This window comes from Electrophorus electricus, chromosome 10, assembly GCF_013358815.1.
Source record: "Electrophorus electricus isolate fEleEle1 chromosome 10, fEleEle1.pri, whole genome shotgun sequence".
Lineage (NCBI taxonomy): Eukaryota > Metazoa > Chordata > Actinopteri > Gymnotiformes > Gymnotidae > Electrophorus > Electrophorus electricus.
The window spans coordinates 1,503,845-1,523,210 of record NC_049544.1 but is presented as its reverse complement, the minus strand read 5'-3'; the positions used below and the strand labels follow the sequence as shown (position 1 = coordinate 1,523,210).

General features: G+C 38.6%; 1 protein-coding gene across 6 annotated transcripts; it reads right to left on the bottom strand.

Annotated features, from left to right (window-relative positions):
- Positions 1 to 399: 399 nt before the first annotated feature.
- Positions 400 to 15,433, bottom strand: im:7147486 (zinc finger protein 521). 6 transcript variants are annotated; one of them, XM_027007301.2, is made up of 4 exons: positions 15,160 to 15,433; positions 9,551 to 9,616; positions 9,185 to 9,316; positions 400 to 4,831 (listed from the first exon to the last, which is right to left on the bottom strand). In XM_027007301.2, the coding sequence occupies exon 4, from the start codon at positions 4,757 to 4,759 to the stop codon at positions 977 to 979; it is 3,783 nt and encodes a 1,260-aa protein (XP_026863102.2). In that variant the 5' UTR covers positions 4,760 to 4,831; positions 9,185 to 9,316; positions 9,551 to 9,616; positions 15,160 to 15,433; the 3' UTR covers positions 400 to 976. The 6 variants fall into 6 exon arrangements, with proteins under 6 accessions (XP_026863102.2, XP_026863103.2, XP_035386309.1 ...); XM_027007302.2 differs by having other exon boundaries at positions 9,234 to 9,316; XM_035530416.1 differs by having other exon boundaries at positions 9,570 to 9,616.
- Between the last annotated feature and the right edge of the window lie 3,933 nt (positions 15,434 to 19,366).

The following is a 19,366-nucleotide window of genomic DNA, read 5'->3' as shown; positions in this document are numbered from 1 at the left end:
GATTAGGACGAGATGTCATGTAACATGAATACACTTTTGGTTAGGTAGTGTTAATGTAAAAGGACACTTGTAATTCATTAATCATTACAAATGAATGAATGAATTCTTGATTGGTTTCATACTAAAAATAAACACAATGACTTCCTTTTACTATATATTTACCAGATAGCACATTAAGGTGCATGTGTAAAACCAAATGAAAACATACGTAGCACCTTTTACAATGTCTTAGTCATCGACATTTATCCTTTACTTATCTCATGCTTATATTTTGTCTTATACTGACCATTTAATTCATACAAAACGTTTAAACACACAACTTAACCAGCATTAGTTTAAATGGTTAAACCTGAAAACATTGACACTTGAAACATTAAGCATGTATGTAATTGACGTTTTTAATGTTTAACAAATCTGAGAACATGAATTTAAGATGCCACCAAATGTATTAATACAATATGAAGTATTTCAAAATGTGTTCATTAAATATTTCTGCTACACTGACAAATGCACTGAGCTTACAAATAAAACCTTTTCTACAATGATTTTTAGCTGTGCATGCATTTACCAGACGTATTATTAAAATGTCATCAAGAGGTGTGTGTGTGTGTGTGTGTGTGTGTGAGAGAGAGAGAGAAGATAAAATATGAGAAAAGCCATCATTTAGGTAACAGGAACCCACCAAAACAATGACCAAAGAGAAAAAAAAAAAAAAACAGCAAGAGTTTGCTTTACTAAATGTACTATATATTTACGTTAACTATAATGACTCTTTGCTAGTTTTAACAGAGGGAAAGCAAGATTAAATTAAGAGCACACACATTAAAATTCTGTTCTAATTATTTTATCTTATTACATACATAACTGATACTCAAACAGTGAAAGAAGTCTTTGTAATCTTGATCCTCCATTTTTCATATGTAACATTGGACACAGGATGTCCAGCACTGCTGTAAAATCTCCTATGCTTAGAATATTATTGCTGCTCAAAAGGTTCACTGGGCACTGTGACATGAAAAACCTCTGACCGAGACTGTCCCATATCTGTAGCATCGACTTCTGTGGACTCGATCACACTCCCCAAAATACGGTGTACCCTCCTCCTATGGTTCTTTAAGGACTTTATGTCGGGATAACTGCGCTGACAAATCTGGCATTTGAAAAGATTGTCCTGTCTTTGATGAGTGAGTCCCCTGAATGCCTCCAGACCACCTAGGATGCGATGGACTCGCCTCCTGTGGTTTCTCAAGGACCTTATATTAGGGTAGCTGCGCAAGCAAATCTGACACTGAAACTGAATTGAATGGCTTTGCTGCACAAATCCTTTTATTGTTTGAAGTCTGCCACCTAGAATACGATGTACTCTCCTCCTGTGGTTTTTCAAGGACTGAATATCTGGATACACACGAGCACAAATGTGACACTCAAACTGTTTGTACTGGCTTTGCTGCATAGTCTCTTTTGATGATACGAGTGCACCAGTTTTGGGGTCAAAAGTGTCAAATGTGACCAGGTTTTGATCTTTTGGTCGATGGACTTTCCTTAGATGGTCCTTGAGGGACTGAATTTTTGGGTAAATGCGTTGACATAGCTGACAACGAAAGGCATTTGACGGGCTGCTTTGTGAAACGTGTGCAGACTGAACAGTGGCTGACTCAGAAGCCCTGTTCATGCCATGTACCTTCTTTTTATGCTCCTCAAGAGCTTGGTGATTTGGGCAGTTATGCCCACAGATCTGACATACCAAAACCTTTTGCTGGCTGTGCGCCACCAAATGTTTTTTGAGTCCATCTAGGCAACTGAACCAACGAACACAGACAGGACAGCGGATCGGTTTGAAAGTAGGTATACACACATTGCCCTGAATGTGAACCTTGTGAGATAAGGAACTTTGGAATGCCATGCCACAGCGGGAGCAAGAGTATTTCTTTTGAGCAACAATGTCGTCTCTACAATTCAACCTCAGGTGTCTCAGCAGGGAACTACGCAGTCTGAACACCTTTTTACATCTGTGGCAAACACACGGGTCTGTGGGAGGTTTGTAATTTAAATGTGATTTCAACAGATCCTGAGGCTGTTTTTTCAAATTCTGCTCTGATGAGTGAGTATGTGGCGGTTGCTGATGCTGTATTTGTGACCCTTCCTGCTCATTTCTCTGTCTTGCATGTTGCTCGTGTAATTGTTGGTGTGCTTCAAAATCTGCCCAAGATTGCAAATTCTCACCACAATGAGAACAAATGTAGGACTCCAATGCATGCATTTGCAAATGCTCAAACAGAAGTCTAGGACAAGTGAAAGAAGCTCCACACTCACAAGTCACTTTTCTGGGAAGCATGGATGGTAATGACATAATGCCCCAGCTTCCACCCCCACTGTTATTACTGCCGCCCTGTCTGACTTGATTCTTAGAAGCTGGTGGCAGAACAAACATGTTTTCCCGGGGTTCTTGATTCTTCTTATCCAATGTCCTATTCCCTATTTGAGCATTTGCATTTCTTACTGACTGGCATCTTTTACGGTGCATGTTCATATTGTCTTTGCGGGTAAATGATGTACCACAATGGGGACATGGAAACCTTTTCTTTAGCCCAAGGATATTAGTTGACGCCTTTCCGAAAGAATGTTGCTCTATTAATTTTCTCGCGCCACAAATTTTAAGGTGCTCTTTTAGAGTGAAGCGCCGAGAATAGCTTTTCTGACACCTGTTACAAGAAAAACGCCTTATACCACTATCAGAAACATGCACTTGAAAATCTTTTCCTGACAGTGCAGCATTTGTTCCATTGTTGATGGAGGTTTCTAAGGGAACAACATCCTCATCAGAGTTTTCCCTGGGAGTCTCTTCCAAATGCCAATTTTCTTCTTCATTATCTATGAGCACATCAATCTCAGCATCATCCAGTGGCACAGTCCACTGTTCCCCTCCTGAAGACTCACTTGCCTCTGTGTCACTATCCTCCTCCAAGGCAGCTTGGGCAACTGCATTACCAACTAAACTTTCCTTTTCCATTGTTTTATCAACATTTTCTTTAGCGGGTTTTGAAGTAGACTTAGAAAAATTGGGAAGAAACGGCAAGAAACTCTTAGCTGAACCTCCTCCAGATTTGAGAGACAGAGATTGTGTCATTAATCCCATCTGATATTCTTCCATGATTGGGGAGACAGCATGAAGCTCTTCAGACTTTATAGGCTCTGGGTCTTTATAAGCATCTGTGTTCACACCAACATTTACCTGGCATGACTTCTGGTCTACTGAAGAGAGTTGCTCTCCTGCATTATGCTCCTCTCCAAAACTGCAGACTCTGGCATCTTTCTGAGCTGCAGCAGAGCATTTAAGAGAGGTTATCCACTGACAGTTGTGTTTATTAAGGGGTGTGTCTCCGTGTATAGCTCCGACTGCAAAATGCACAGTGGAATAATTTTGTGTGTGCAGTGTTGTAGGACTGTCTGATGCTAGCAACTCTTTTCCTATCAATGGAAAATGTTTGGATGTCCCAGCGTGTGAGCTAGAACAGATGTGGTTATCTGGAACAGAGTTTTCACTAATTACAAACTGCCGGCAGCAGCGGCAGACTTTTACTCTTTCTTTCCTATGACAGGCATGATGCATTATCAAGCTGTCCATGTCTTGGAAAACCCTGCGACAGAGACCACACTGATGCCTACTCTCAGTATTGTCCCTGCATAGTTTTTGATGTGTCTCAAGTGCCACCACAGGGTAGAAAGTCTTGGTCATATATACAAATCTCTTTTTTAAGAAGGTCTTGCTTGATTTTACATTCTGCTTACTGGCTGATGGTATGACAACATCTCTAGTGGGACCATATTTTGCAACCTTTTGTCCTAACTGATGATCAGAGCACCCAGAGTTTTGTGATATGGATGTTGCCTGTATTGGTGCTCTTGGTGAAACCTTTCGTGGGGGTAGGACCCTCTTACTTTGCCCCCAATTAATTTGGGCTGGATGTCTACGATTCATATAGGCAGATGCAAGCAATTTAAGCAGTGTGTTCTTATTCTTTGCTGTCTTTTCTTGACTTGGTTTTGGTGATTCCTCAGTTCTAGAATCAGATCTGTTTATGATCTCAGAATTTACATTCCCAGGTTCATTTTTAAAAGACTTGTTTTGTGTTTCTGAGATTGTTAAAAGGGAAGACAAGTCTGAGGGCTGCAACATTGCATGATGATGTTCTTCTGAGATGGAGCTGTGCGCAGGAGATATGTCCTTAGTGGACTCTTTGTTCTCAGCCAGAGAAGCAGCATGTGTATTCTGTTGAAGTGACTCTTCAATGCAGAGAAAAGGGGAGTTCTCACATAAGGGAACTTTGTCAGTGACACAGGGGCTATATTCCCTCTTAACTTCAAGATTGAACTCAGAATCTTTATTATTCAACACAGGAAAAGTCTCACCCAATGGTGCCTTGACCTGTTTTTCCATTTCATGTAACTTTTTATGCTCCTGTATTGCACTGAATTCTTGAAACTCTTCCCCACATTCACATATGCACATGCTTTGAGGGGCAGGAGGTGGCAATACCATGCACTGATGCTTTTCAAGAAGTTCCTTGCTTGCAAACAGGCTACCACAATGACTGCAAGTTGGTGACATACTCTTTGACTGGCTCGAGATTTCACTGGCATGAGATGCTTGATGTACCAAGAGAGATGCTAAACCATGAAAGGTTGCTGAGCATGCCACACAGCTGTACGTTTTAGTGGAGGGAGTCCCAGTGGGTCTTGTTTCCTGGAGTCCAAGCATTTTGGGATGTCAGAGCAAGGTAGTGCTAGAACCTGTGTTAATCATTCAGTTGCCATGATTCTTGTAGATTTCCTAAAGAAGAAAAGCAAAGACAAAAATAAACTTTCCTTCAAAACAGTTCACAGAACACATAATTTTCAGTGTCATAATTCATGAGAAATTAAGATCAACTATGAAGGTCAAATTATTTTAAAGAACATACAATTTAAGTTATTCATTACTTAACATTTAACAATGTTTGACTGCCATGACTAATCAACATTATTGATACTGTCCACAATGGAAAATCAAAAAGAAGCTCTCACAATTGTGTAATAATAACTATGACAATAATAACTGAGTTATTATGGACTCTACACCATAATCACAATGATGCTGAATCTAGGATTTTTTTACTGACAGGCCCTTGAATGCCATACTTCACTCTAAACACTGGTGCTCCAAAAGATTGTGTTAACTCCTAACTCTTCTTCAACCAGTATATGTCTGTGTTGCTTGGCACCACTTAAGCACCATAATTACATCTGCTAACACTACCACTGCTATAATCCTCACCACCAAAAACAATGACTACCTAGAGAAAGGACGTAGACTTCATTGTTACATGGTTCGCTAACAATAATTTCCTCCTTAATGCCAGTAAAACAAAGGAATTCATGGCTGACTTTTGAAGAGGACAACATGCACCCAAATGTATACAGGGCATTACAGTAGAAAAAAATTAATTTCCTGTCAATTTCCTAAGAGTTCATATCACAGACGACCTCAGTTGGTCAGCCTATATCACCCACCTTACAAAGAAAGTCCAGCATTGCCTCTATTTTTTAAGGAGACTTTTTAACGAGTAAATTCAAAATGGCCCTTGATGACCTTCTACAACTGCATTGCACTCTGACCATAAGCATCGCAGTACAGCACATCCACAGCCACTAACTGCAAGGTCCCACAGAGAGTAGTGAAGACCGTTCAGTAATTCAGTGGAAACTTTCCCTACGGTTAACATTTACGGCATTTGGCTGACGCTTTTATCCAAAGCGACTTACAAAAATATGCCTGAATACTACTTGAGCAACTGAGGGTTAAGGGCCTTGCTCAGGCAACTCAGTGGCAACTTAGTAGTCGTGGAGCTTGAACCAGTAACCTTCCAATTATAAGTCAGGTACCTTAACCATTGAGCCCCAGTTAAGCATTAGTCTTCTATGCATAGTGTACATCGGTCATTCTATTAATTTAACCAGTATGAAAAAACAATGTAGACACCTGTATTGCACTTTACCTCACAAACTTGAAAACAGTAAATGCCAAAACAAACAAAATAATCTTGGTCAGACCTGCTCATAGCCTTAAACAGTCTCTAAAAAGTATACTGTATGCCCTGCTCAGTGTTTCTTAATTGGGTACTAAATGTAATGCCCTGTATTAATTACCTATTGTCCTGCTTTTAGTGTCACATTATTTGCACTATACTAAACTTTTTGCTTGTTTGTTTTACTGGACTACGTTTGCACATAAGCTTAGCTAATTTACATTTAATTATACTGTGCCTCTGCATCAGTATCTCCTGAATCTGTTGAATAGTTTGATCAAAGATGACTCATGACATTTATTAAAATATTGTTCATATCATGAAACACCTAGTGCTTGTACAAAAATCATCTGCATTTATTTGCAACTCAAATTGGTGGGGTTATGTTTGAAATGTAAGTGCAGGTTTTGATTGCTAAAAAGTACTACAATATGTATGCTAACGCAATAACTTTAGCGTCACTAAAAGGCTACTTCATAACTCTAAAAACATATGACTATTTTTGATTTATGTGTCTCTATGATGGTAAAAAAGATCAACAACATATCACAAACTCATATCACAAGCAATTTTTAAAAATATGTGGTAAAAAAAACAACTGTGGGTAAATTCTTTCTTAGTCTTTTAGTATGGTACAGGACTTGGGGTGCAATAGGGACTAGGTTAGCAAATGGAGCCCCATGAATGGAAAATAATATACCGGTATTTTCTGTGTTGAGTGTTAAGCTCTTTCTAGAAACTAACACTGGGCTAAAGAAATGTAATTTATATCTGGACATAAATGAATGTCTGTGTTAAATTTTAATGTTAAAACATTTGAATGCATTTTTGGTATTTATAAGCAGTTCTGCTAAGTTAACATTTTGTGCTTTAAAATGTAATTAAATGTGGAAAAAATACGATTGCAGAAATGTTTAGATTCAACACGAAACAACGAAAAACACCAAATCAGGATAAAACACATTTAATCATTTAACCAACAGTTTGGTAAAACAAGGTATAGAATGCAACAGAAGACACTCGACAGTCTAATGCCGATTCTCTGTAAAAGTGATATCCTGTAACAGATTTTTTGCAAATGGACCATAGAACATATTGTTTCAAAGAATGTCAGAAGAAAAGCTTCTTAAGGTATATTTTGTCATTTTGCAAGACTGTTGTGGATGCAGTCAGGTAACCAACAAGAGTAGAAGTGCTCTTATTAGCCATTTGGCAGTGTTTACAACTGATTAAATTGTCTTTTATTGCCCAATCTCTATGAAACGTGTCAGCAAAACGCTGCAGCTCAATTATGTAGGCAGCTGCACTGTAATGATCATCCAAGTTTCAACAGTGCAATACATTAAAGGAATCTTTGACCATTTCTAGTATATTTTTTAGACCATCATAACTATTTGGTTTTGGGCTGTCACAACTAATCAGCACTAATCAACAACGTCCACAATGGAAAAATAGTTGTCAGCATGTTAGCGAATAACGGCTTGACGATGTTTGCGTGTCCCTTTTCAAATGTGATTGAAAAGGGGAAAATATACAAACTGTAGAAAATGCAGTACAGGGTGGTTCATGAACCACAAAGTAAAAAAGTAAACATTTCACTTCTACCTTATGTAAAAAAGACATTTTCCTTTAAAATGTGTAATATTGACCTCATTTGTCATAGTTCCATGACTGTAAAGCATCTTAGAAAAATCACAGCATCCAGTATTGTATCTGGAAGCTCATTCCAATTTTCAGCTAACTGCTTTGGTGTGCAATTGTAAATACACTGTAATTATAAATGTATTTAAATGAATGTGCATATAAATGAATGTGATGTTTAATAAAGTAAGCAAATATTAAGCTTTGTATAGCCTTATGGAATGAAACATGATGGCAGCAGATTCACTTAAAGAGGATGCGGTGAGCGAGCTGAGTGAAGATATTTTATACTCAATAAAGTTTGCTGTGCACTGAAGCTCCCAGCATGATGACAGACAAACTAAAGCCTCCACCAGTGTTGTTTCTGGACTCCATTTATCCAAGTCCTTGAAATGCTGAAAGGACAAATTCCTTCTATATGTGGATCTTATCATGAGAGATATAAAGGAATCAAAGAATTTGAAGCGATTCTACTACATCATCAGAAAGAACAGTTGGGAATTATTAGATGTTAGTTGGCAGCCTGACAGCCAAAGAGTGACAGTGTGTGTTCTTGCTGGAAAGTATGAAACATTACAATCCTAGCATAAATGAAACAGTTGAACACTATATATTATTTATAAGAAATCAGAGCACTGGTCAAGAGTGACTGCTATGTCACAGGTCTCCCAAGTGTTAGCCAGAACATGCAATTTTGGTGATGTTAGAGATTTGCTTATACAGAGCAAGGTTGTCTGCAGGATAGATTTCATGAGAAAAACACAGGATAACTGTTTACAAATGTGCAAGGCTATAGTGTTGTCCCAAGAGAACAACAAAACTATTTCAGGTGCAGTTGCGCATGACGTACATGCAATGAAAAAGATGTCAAAGACATCCCAAAGATACAGTCACATGTAGATTCTGTGGGGAAAGTACACAAGAGAAACAAGTATCCAGCATTTGGTAAGAAATGCAAGAAGTGTGGAAAAGAAAAATCACTTTGCAATAAAATGCAAGTCTAAGCCTGAGAGAAGCCATAAAAAACTGTACATGAGGTTACAGAACAGGAAAGTGGTTAATTTGAGAACATAGTCAGCATTACCACTGCACATCTCTACACTGAAAATATAGTGGAAACTAGAATAAAAACAAGGAATGTCAGAGGTTGGTTGGCATGCTCTTAGACAAAGATCTTGTGAAATTCCAGACTGATTGTGGTAAGCCTTCTAAATCCTGACACAAAGTGAGCAAAAAGACTATGTTGCAAGTATTGAAACATTATGGGAAAATGCATAGTTAAATTAAGGATTTAAAGAAATCAGAAACTTGATGAGATTAAATTTCAGGTGGTGTACAGTACTTGTTCAGTGCCATTTCTAGGTGAGAGCCAGTAAAGCCAAGAAGGCTGGCATGAGAACATCTCAGCAACAGATGGCGTCAATGCAGAAAGGTACACAGATACTGAGTGGACAAAGGCGCAAATTAAAGAGAATTACAGGGATGTGTTTGCTTGCGATGGTTGTCTGGAAGGGGAATACAAACTACCAAAAAGGAGAGTCCCAGTCACCATGATGAAATCATTAAAAAGGAAGAGTTACAGGATCTTCTGTGGAGAGGGATCATCATGCCTGTAGAGAGAAGCACAGATTGGACCACAATGAAAAGCTGAGACAGTTCTTGACTCGTTGCAGAGAAACATCAGGATAAATGGTGATAAATTTATACTACGGCAGTTGGAAATTCTGCACAGAACACTTACTAACTGCTACCCAACAGAAAATTGACCCAGAGAATGATCAGGCAATGACTCATATGCAATAGATGTGAAAACTGTTCAGTTGTTATTGGGGATAGTGAATTACCTCTCTGTTCAGCTCTTACCAAGACAACTGTGCAAGCCTGAGACAGTTGACCCATCAGGACATCATCTGGGAATGGACAGTTCAACATAAGGATGCATTTCTTAAACTGAAAGAAGCCATTTCAAATGCCCTGGTAATACAATCCAGAGGAAGAACCAACTGTCCAGGGTGATGATTCAGATATAGGTCTAGGTGCTGCACATGCCTATCAAATTTTTGAGTAGAGCACATGGACAGAATGTGGCAATGCTCAAAAAGAGAAGGAATTCTTGGCCATGGTGTTTAATATGTAAAAGTATGTATGAATGCAAAGTCACCATGCAAAGCGATCACAAACGCTTGGAGAATATAGTTGCTGCTAAGTGCTCCTAAACAGTTGCAACGAATGATGCTCTGCATCCAGAAATGAGCTACCAAAATGGAATCATTCTTATGGGAAGATGTGCTGTTATTCCCCACACTCTCAGAGGAGAGACTGCACAGGGCATCCACTCTTCTCATTTGGGGGTTGGAGGCTGCTTAAGGAGGGCCAGAGAGCGTGCGTATTGGCAAGGTATGAATGACCAGATGAACTCAATAATTCATACTGGGGTGCAATATGACGCAAAGGCCATTGAAGGAAACTGGCACTGATTTATTCAACTATGTTGGTAACGACTACCTATTATTATTATTATTCAAATGTTTGGGAGATTGACTATTTACCACAGTCCAGCACATTAAGAAAAGTACTGAAAGCTCATTTTGCTGGTCAGAGTATTCCAGATACTGTGATTTTGGACAACAGCGCAGTTTATATCCTAGGACTTTAGGACATTCAGCCAGCTATGGGATCACAGAACCACTTTGGCAGGTTATCCACAGAGCAATGGCGAAACAGAATCAGCTGGATGTACTGTACTAAGGTGACTGTGTAAGACTGCAAACATTTTAACCTTACACTGGCTGGAGGAAGGGCAGGGTTGTTCATCACACTGGCACAAATAGAGTTAGACTGTGGGAGTGTTATTCAGAGGAGTTGTAGACAAGTGCAAGATGTGTCTCAGACTGAACAAACCCAATTGGAAATGGGAGATTCTAACCACAGAAGGCCTGAACTTTACACTTCTCATAATGCATTGAATAGGAACAGCCACAGACTTTATCGATACTCAGTCACCTGTTGCTACCAAACCGGGTCGCAGAGTGGTCAAGCCAGGGTATGTGAAAATGATGTGATTTAGACATAGACATGTGAACTTTAGTGTGGGGGTTAAAGGACTGCATTGCAGTTCAATGAAAAAAGCACTTTGAGGAATTTCTGTTTGTGTTTGCATCTGCTGATGGACATTAGGTATTGCTTTAAGTAGTTATTCTACACCTAGAGTGCATGGGTCAATTTTTATTGAGGTATAATGTTGCCTGCACGTTGAATACTGAATGTGACTCATTAACAAAGTAAGCGAGTTTTAAACTTTAACTGTCTATTCAGTATAGTCTTAAAGAACATGCATAACAGAATGAAACATGGCTAACCATGGGTCTTTCTAAGGGTCTTGCTCAGGGGCCCAACAGTGGCAACTTGGCAGCAGTTGGGCTTGAACCAGCAACATTCTGATTATAGGTCAAGTACCTTAATCAATGAGTTACCCATTGGCCTTTACTAGCCTAGTCCATGGAGCAAACCAGGGTTTGCACTAGTCAATAAATTCCTCCTTATCCACCTCCCTATGAATAAGGTACATAAAACAGACAGACAAAACAATTGGTAGACAAACAAATGATAGAAAAGTGAACTCTCCTCAGAAAACAACTAGAGTCAGACACACACAGAAGAAAGACTGTCCCTCAGAGAACAAGTCAGAAAACTGCTGTCCAATGCTATACCAATTACCGGCAATCATAGCATACGTCTCACACCAAGGCTTTGCAAAAGACTGGCATTTGCTAACGAACCCTAGCTCCCGGCTCATGGCCTCCCTCTGGTGGCTGCTAACTGGTGTTGGGAGCCATCCATTAAAATGTTCTTTCAATAGTCTGCAAATGGTTTGCTCATTATTTTGCACATAGGTGTGCAATTTTATGAATTGACAAGTCACGAAAAATATAAGGCCCTGAATCCTTGCAGGGTAGTTAATGATAGCAGCAGTGAGTGAGACGGAGACCATAACTTGTTGAGGTTTTATAGATGGCACTTTTATTCTCTAGGTTAAACCTGAGGTTGAAATTAACCTGAGGAAAAACAACAAAACTCTGGTGACTGTCCCTGAATGTCTATTACTCTCCTTTGCTTTGCCTGAACTGTATATTTTAAACCCACTGCATTATTTAAATGAAGACCATGAGCACAGTGTTACTCCTTAACAGGAATCTTCATCATTGGCTATCCAGATCCTCTGGCAGTGCTGTGCTCCTCTGCACAAAGCCTATCTGTCACTGATTGCAAGTCACTTCCACACCTAAAAACAGGAACTTTTCGACAGGAGTGTCCTTGTCCTGGTTGTCTAGTGTTAAAATGTCACTAGCCACAGTTGCTATTGACACCCCTCCACATTACCTATGCCTGTGGAGTACCAATACCACCATATTAAGTATGCTTGTACACAACCAGCACTGCCAAAGTTACTTCTTGTCCCTCCCAATGTCCCACCTTCATTGTTTGATTGACAGGAGTGCCTCTGACAACTTGTAACTGCATTTTCATACTGGCAGAGCTGGAGCATGAGGGAAATGCAATTGAAAATTAAATATTGTTTTTCAGGTTAATATCAGTCATACTGTTAAGACTGAAAATGTAATTACTTTTGATTTTACATTTGGCAGCCATTGTAAATACATGCTATGCATTTGAATTTGCATTATGTCTTAAATAATGCATACTGAAACTATACCATTTAACTAACATTTTCATGTTTGTGTTTGAATTTGAAAAAAAGTCCAGAATATGCCACCACATTGTACACAGAAATGTACGGACATAAGAAATTAAACTGTAACTACATTGTAATTATAAATGCAATTGAGTTTGAAAAAAGTCCAGAATATTCTGCCATAGCTTTATTTTAGAAAACAAAATAAGCAGCACTGAAGAGAAGCTACACGGCTAAAGAATATTACTTGGGTTGCTTGTGCGCTAAGACATGCTTGCTTGAGCAAATGAATATAAATTTATTTATTTATTTATTTCCATCCATGTTTTGGCCTGACATCCACATGCAAACAGCTTTAGATCAGTAAAACTGGTTGGCTGAAGCAGTTGGCTGAAAAAATGAAGAAGAAAAAAACCAAACAAAACAATTAAATGCACAAATCCCAGCCATGCCCAAAAAAGAAAGAATATGAGATAGAGAGAGAGAGAAAGAGAGAAAGAAAGAGAGAGAGAGAGAGAGAGAGAGAGAGAGAGAGAGAGAGAGAGAGAGAGAGACAGACAGACAGACAGACAGACAGACAGACAGACAGACAGACTGCATTCTTCTGGACAGAGATCTTGCATGTTGTTCCTTGAGATCTGCTGAAGCCAGACTCCCAGTTTGGCGGTCATAGTGCTCTGATTACTACTGGAGATATATAATTTCAATGATGACCCAGATATATAATTCACTGAGATGGCTGGCTCCCCTGACATACGTCTCAAATGTACATAACACTGTGTGAACTGCAGTTTAATCTTAAATTACTGTACGTTTTGTGGGCCTTTCATGCTGAGTAAAATAATGTTTTTGAGAGCAATGAAGAAAATATATTGCTAAGCTTTTGCTAAATATAGTCTTCTTAAGAAAACAGCATATGTATATGTTATAAAGAGGGAATAATCAGAGAAACCATTTTGTAATGGTACATATTTAATTTTGCTTGACTGCAGATTTTCTTTTCCTAATTCAATGAAACACAACTGAACCATTTACTCGATTATGGAAATTTAGCTTGCCTGAATCGTTTTTAACGCGCATGTGACAGTTCACTGTTAGCAGCGCCAAAAAGCTCCAGTAACATTTCCGCACTTGACAGAGAAGCGGGAGTGTGATGACAGTCACACCAAGCTCATGGGTTCAATTCCCAGGGAGCAGTGTCATACTGATATTAAAAAATGCAAGTTGCTTTGGATAAGAGCGTGTGCGAAATGACATTCATGTAAACAATTAACCGAGGTGTTTGATACAAAAACGAACTGGCCATTCAGTTATTTAAGTATCAACCTGTTTCTAGCAATTTCGTATATAAACTGAACGCAAAAACCACAACATGTTGTTATTTGTTCTTAGTTTCCACGATGGGCGCCGTCATGTTGAGGTGACGTCAAGGAATCTCAGAGCAGTTTAAAAAACTCGACGAGATGGCAGACCGTTCAAATGGACTTTTCCTACTTTGGAGTCGGAAACCTCCCATTTCCCACTTCTAGTATAATGCCCTCCACTCTTAGTTGGAGAAATACATCAATTCTGCGCAAATTCTTAAGACTGACACAGTGAGTGGTGAAGCACGCTTCAGTCCGCAATAGAAAGCATGCTCCCAGTCTAAAACTATGTTAACAACATCATGGAAAAAGGTTTTGAGTGCCTTGATCGTTGACTTGAACTGAGCAGCCATTTCACGCCATAGTGCACGTACACGGCTCTAAGCTAATGGTTCAAATCACTGAACTTAGAGCTCACTCTGCACCCACCTGTTCTTTTTGATTGCGCTGTGCATCCGTTAAAAAAGGAGAACAAAGGAATGACCTGTCTGCATTTGTAGAACTGTTAATTACAGTAAAAAACAAACAACAACAACAAAAACTGCAACATTAAAAAAAGAGCTACAACGCAAGTTACAAATAAGCAACTAAGTTGAAGCGCAACATCAAGTGGCTTGATGTTATGTCTTCACTTGTGGAGGGGCCTGGCTCCTGGAGCGGACTCACACAGGGTTTGATGTAGTAGCTGGGATGTAGGGATTAAAGCCACGTGTTATACACAGCAGAAACACAACCTGACCTCATAAAACCCCAAGATACGTCAACACACAAGCAACGCCCGGCCTACTGCACACGCTCAACATGTGCTTTTATGCGCCTGTGGCATACAGAAACCCCAGTCCTCAAGGGGATGACACGTTTAAAAGAGAACAGAGAAGAGCGCGAATGGAAGCAGACCGCCCGTTCCTGCCAGGTATAACGAACCTAACTATAATGCTCAAAATGTTCTTGCCTTTTGAATTTCCAGATGACACATTTCAGACTGCATTCTCGTACGTGATTCCGTCTTAAACACATTCAGTGAGATAGCTTAACCATAAATGTGTGCAGGCCTTTACTTTTCAGTGTGGATCCACATTTCACACTGTAAACATGGCACTCAGCAAAAACACTGAACGTCAGGTATTAACAGCTGAACGCAGTGAGAGCGCTGTCGACACCGGCCTTTCGTGTCTACTAGCTATCTACCAAGCAACGAAAGACCACTTTACAGCCTAAACGTCAACTCCGATTTAGCAAAACAAATCTGTGCTATTTTATTTATATTTGCCCCGCAAAAGAAGCACATAGGAGCTAGCTAGCTAGCCTGATGAGCTAACCATTTTACTAGCTAAGCATCTGTTTAACTGTGGAAAAAAATGTTTCCTATTTTTAATGAACACCGAATATCACTCACCATTGTTTTCGTTGCAGTTTTCAAGCCACAGCATTATCGACAGAGCTTCTTACATACATATGCATGCATATATATATAGAGAGAGAGAGAGAGAGACACACACACACAATCTCTCTCTCTCTCTCTCTCTCTCTCTTTCTCTCTCTCTCTATATATGCCTAGTTTTAGCTGGGCGCCACGCATTACCAGTGAGATAGCTGGCTAACTAGCTATGCTACCTTGCCCTTCCTTGATATGGGCTGGTAAGCACTGGAAGCATCAGCTCTATCTGGTTTTCCCCAAGACAGCGACCGGAATTACTATTCTTCAAAATAAAAGCGCCAGAACGCAACCTCTATATAAGAGAAAACACATGATAAATGTTGTAGTCTGAAAATAAGTCCACACTATAAACTACTGGTTTAATTAGATGTCATGTCGGGAAATAAACGTAATAAAACGAATGCTCAGCAGCACTTAAATCTATGGAGTATTAAGGAGGAAAATACCAGCTTGCAGTTTTGGAAGTTGGGCTACAAGTAATACAAATGCAGAATGAATGCCCCCTGTATCAGACAGTGTAGAAATCTACTGTATATTTCACACTAAACTTGTCATGTTTGATCATGATAGGAGTGAACTGACAAGCTAACATGCAAAGTAGGTGAAGTGTATATGACATGGAAACAAATCTGTCTCGTCATATTTTGAAATTTAAAAGCCTTTGAATTCCTAGCACTGAATTGTTTTGCATTGAAATGATGTATCCGAATTTTTGCCTCTGAATTCAACTCTTGATTTTTTAAATAACTGATTTTCACTTGTGCTTTTCAATGATATGCCATTTTATTGCACTTTAAAACTGTTGACCATCCTTAAACACCACTGCTACCCCTGAGTTACATTACATTATTGGACGTCCATTTGTGCGTTTTTAATTTTTTGGAGCGTAAAGTGAAACAGCTAGTTAGTTTACAGTCAGATCATTTTGCTTTTTTGCCATTCCGATTATATTTACTGCCTCAGAACTGTGACTATCATTAGAGACAACAAACCATGCTCACATACCTTAGTTATTGTAACAAAAAATTAACGACCGCCACCTCATTAAGATAAAAGTTCCGCACAGGGATTTGAGACAGAATCGATTGCTTATCCTTCGTATCCCGGATTTTAGAATTTTAGGATCTGAATTTGGCCCATAGGATTTCAGCAACTCGTATATCTATATTAGACGAATTCTTAAAACTTGATTCTAAATTAGGTAACATTGAAAAAAAGTGAAAATTCATTACTGAAAAATTCAAGAGTTCAAGAGGCAAAAATTAAGATAAATAATTTAAATCCAAAGAAATTCAGTGCTAAAAATGTAAGGGCTTCAAAATCTGGTGAGACAGATTTGCTTCCATAATAATATGACATTATATGTACAAAACATCATTAACATTGTAACAGTATAAAGTGTAGGTGCACTTTACTCCTTTTTGAGCAACTTGCTGACTTGGGCTCCAAATACTACTAGCCATGTTCCTTCCTAGAGATGGGAGCAGAGAGAATTGTGTGGGCAGAGGGTGACTGGTACCTTCTCCCTGCCATCTTCCATTATTTGTGTGTCTGTGTGCAGGGGTTCATAACCTTGAAGTATTAGACTTCCACTTCTGAGATAAAATATGTTCCCTTCAGTTTGCCAGAACAAATAATGGAACATATTTTGAAACAATAAGAAAGTTATAGCATAAGTTTGGAATTGGTATAAAATGCAACACAGATGCTGGGTAAGCACCCATAACTAGCGATTCATTTTAAAAACCCATTTAGAGAAAAACAATACCATAAGGAGTGGTGTTATTTGTCTATAGATATCTGAAAAATAACCAGTGTGACAAACAAACAATAGCAAAGGAAATCATGACACTGTAAGTTTACACTACAATGAAAAACCTTTTCTGGTAATCCTGAAGTGGTGCAACAAATTGCAAAAATTACAAGAAGTAATACAGATAAGCAATAAGTAAGTACTGCAGAAGAATTAAAATCAGCTATTAATACAAAACTGTAGCAGTTTGACATTATGAAGTACCAGGTTCAGTATGTTTATACTGAATCACAATATGAGGCATTAGTACTTATTCCAGTAAGTAAGTAGAAACCTAATTCTGGCAGTGAAGATGGGAATACTTCAGTACAGAGCAGGCCACATTTCCTACCTAGTATAGATAAAAATATCAAACCATAATGCAACTTGGTACCATACCCTACATTTTAAAAAGTTACCACAAATCAAGAGGTCCCAGTTGATCCCTGAGAATAAGCCATAACCCTTGTTGCCAAACATTTTCTTTTCAGAAGTGAGAGTCAGCAGGTTGGGCTACTCAAAGTTTATTGTAGAGCACTCACTGTCTAGTCCACTCCCAGTCTACCTTGACATTTCTGACATACAGGCTTAATACTATGCAGTTGTTGATCAATCCTACCTATAGGAACACTGTCTAATAAGTCAGGAGGCATAAAGATATGTACTCTAATCAGCAATGGTTGAATACAGTTAATTAAATTTGGACATTTCAGTCTTTCATTAGTTACTTTTTGAATGAATATTTTGAACTGATGCTTGGTGTCATTAGTCTGCTTTAGCACTATTCATTTCTTTTATTAAGCAAAATGCAACAAATGCCTATGGAAAATAATAAATACAATGTTCCTGGAAAATAAAGGTTTAGTCACAAGGAAAAGAGATGGCATCTCAAACATATAGAAAGGGCAAAATGGAATATTGAACTAAAAACTGCCGTGCAAAGATACATTTCAGAGGGCATCAAAATAGAGAGCCGACACCGAAGTAGGAACATGTGACGCATATGGAGCAACAGTCCCTGAAACAGAAAATGCAGGCAGTAGGAGTGCCAAACAGAGCCCCCTCTGCAGCCCTGAGGAATGACACTTTTATACACATCTGTAGCATGGCCTAAAAAGGAAATAACTAGAATACTATAGAAAACACAAACTACCAAGCTGACAATTCCAAAAATAGGTTGCACCGACACCAACACAAGTGATCAACATTAATAAAATTTAAATTTAAAAAACCTAGAAAAGGCTTCATTGTTACTCTGCTTTTGTACATTTCAGAGTGCACATTGGGACCTGACTAGTACTTATAGAAAAACGGACTAGACATTAATTGCTTATTTTTCATTTTATTTATGTTTATTTTTCTCTTTCTCTACTTATTCTGCTTCATATTGTCCATATTGTTACTATCGTAGTGTCCGTAGTTGGCCAGAGGAGGATGGTCCCCTTGTGAGTCTTGGTTCCTCTCAAGGATTCTTCCGCAGTTTTTCCTTGCCACTGTATTATTTCACTGTAGTTGAAATAATTCAGGCTCAGATGAATATTCTTACCAAACTAATTTTTTTCCAGTGTATATCAATATATATCCTAAATCTATCACATATCTAAGAACAATATTTCTGCCTTCATCTGTTTTTTTTTCCCCAACACATTCCTATCTTATTTAAGCATGTAATCATTTTACTTTCACTTTCACTATGCAGATCCCTGCAGTGCCTCCTTTGGTCATTAGGGCCTTGGGACTGAAGCAATATGAGGCTCTTCTCAAGCAGTGGACAAATTTATGCCATCTCCAGTGGAAAATACCACTTCTTTTATAAATTATTTTGAGGGTTACTCTTCCTAAGCATGCACCTTGTGAAGTAACATGATTATTAAAATGACTAGTTAGCAGACTCTCAGCATTACATATAGCTTACATGAGTCTTGCATAAAAGGCTCTACAGTTTCTAGTGGAGGACAGTCTAAAGAACTCCATTTCAGTTTTTAATGTTGACATAACCTACTCTCACAAACTTTTTTTCTGTTGACCTCTGAGAGAAGGTCAGTCTTAAAAATAATTTTAAAAAAGAATAAAAATATTATGTCAAATCACTTTTACTCCACACACCAAATCACACATATACAGAGTGCCAGGGAAACATAGGTTAACAGATTTTTGCCACCTCACTATGCAAGCGTGTTTTTTAAATTAACTTTTAAACCCTTTGGTCTTCATGGTAGTTTAGGACTCTATTCTGAATCTCTAAAACATAGATTTGATCCTAAAGGCTAAATATCCATAAGTACAAAGTTTGCAACAAGTTCTTTACACTAATTTCCATATTCTGTATGCCATAAACCTACTGCCTTTGCAACAGGCCTTGTTGTTACAGGT

Bases quoted from the DNA above. Each gene is read 5' to 3' on its own strand.
- im:7147486 (XM_027007301.2), bottom strand. From the start codon at position 4,759: ATGCTTGGACTCCAGGAAACAAGACCCACTGGGACTCCCTCCACTAAA.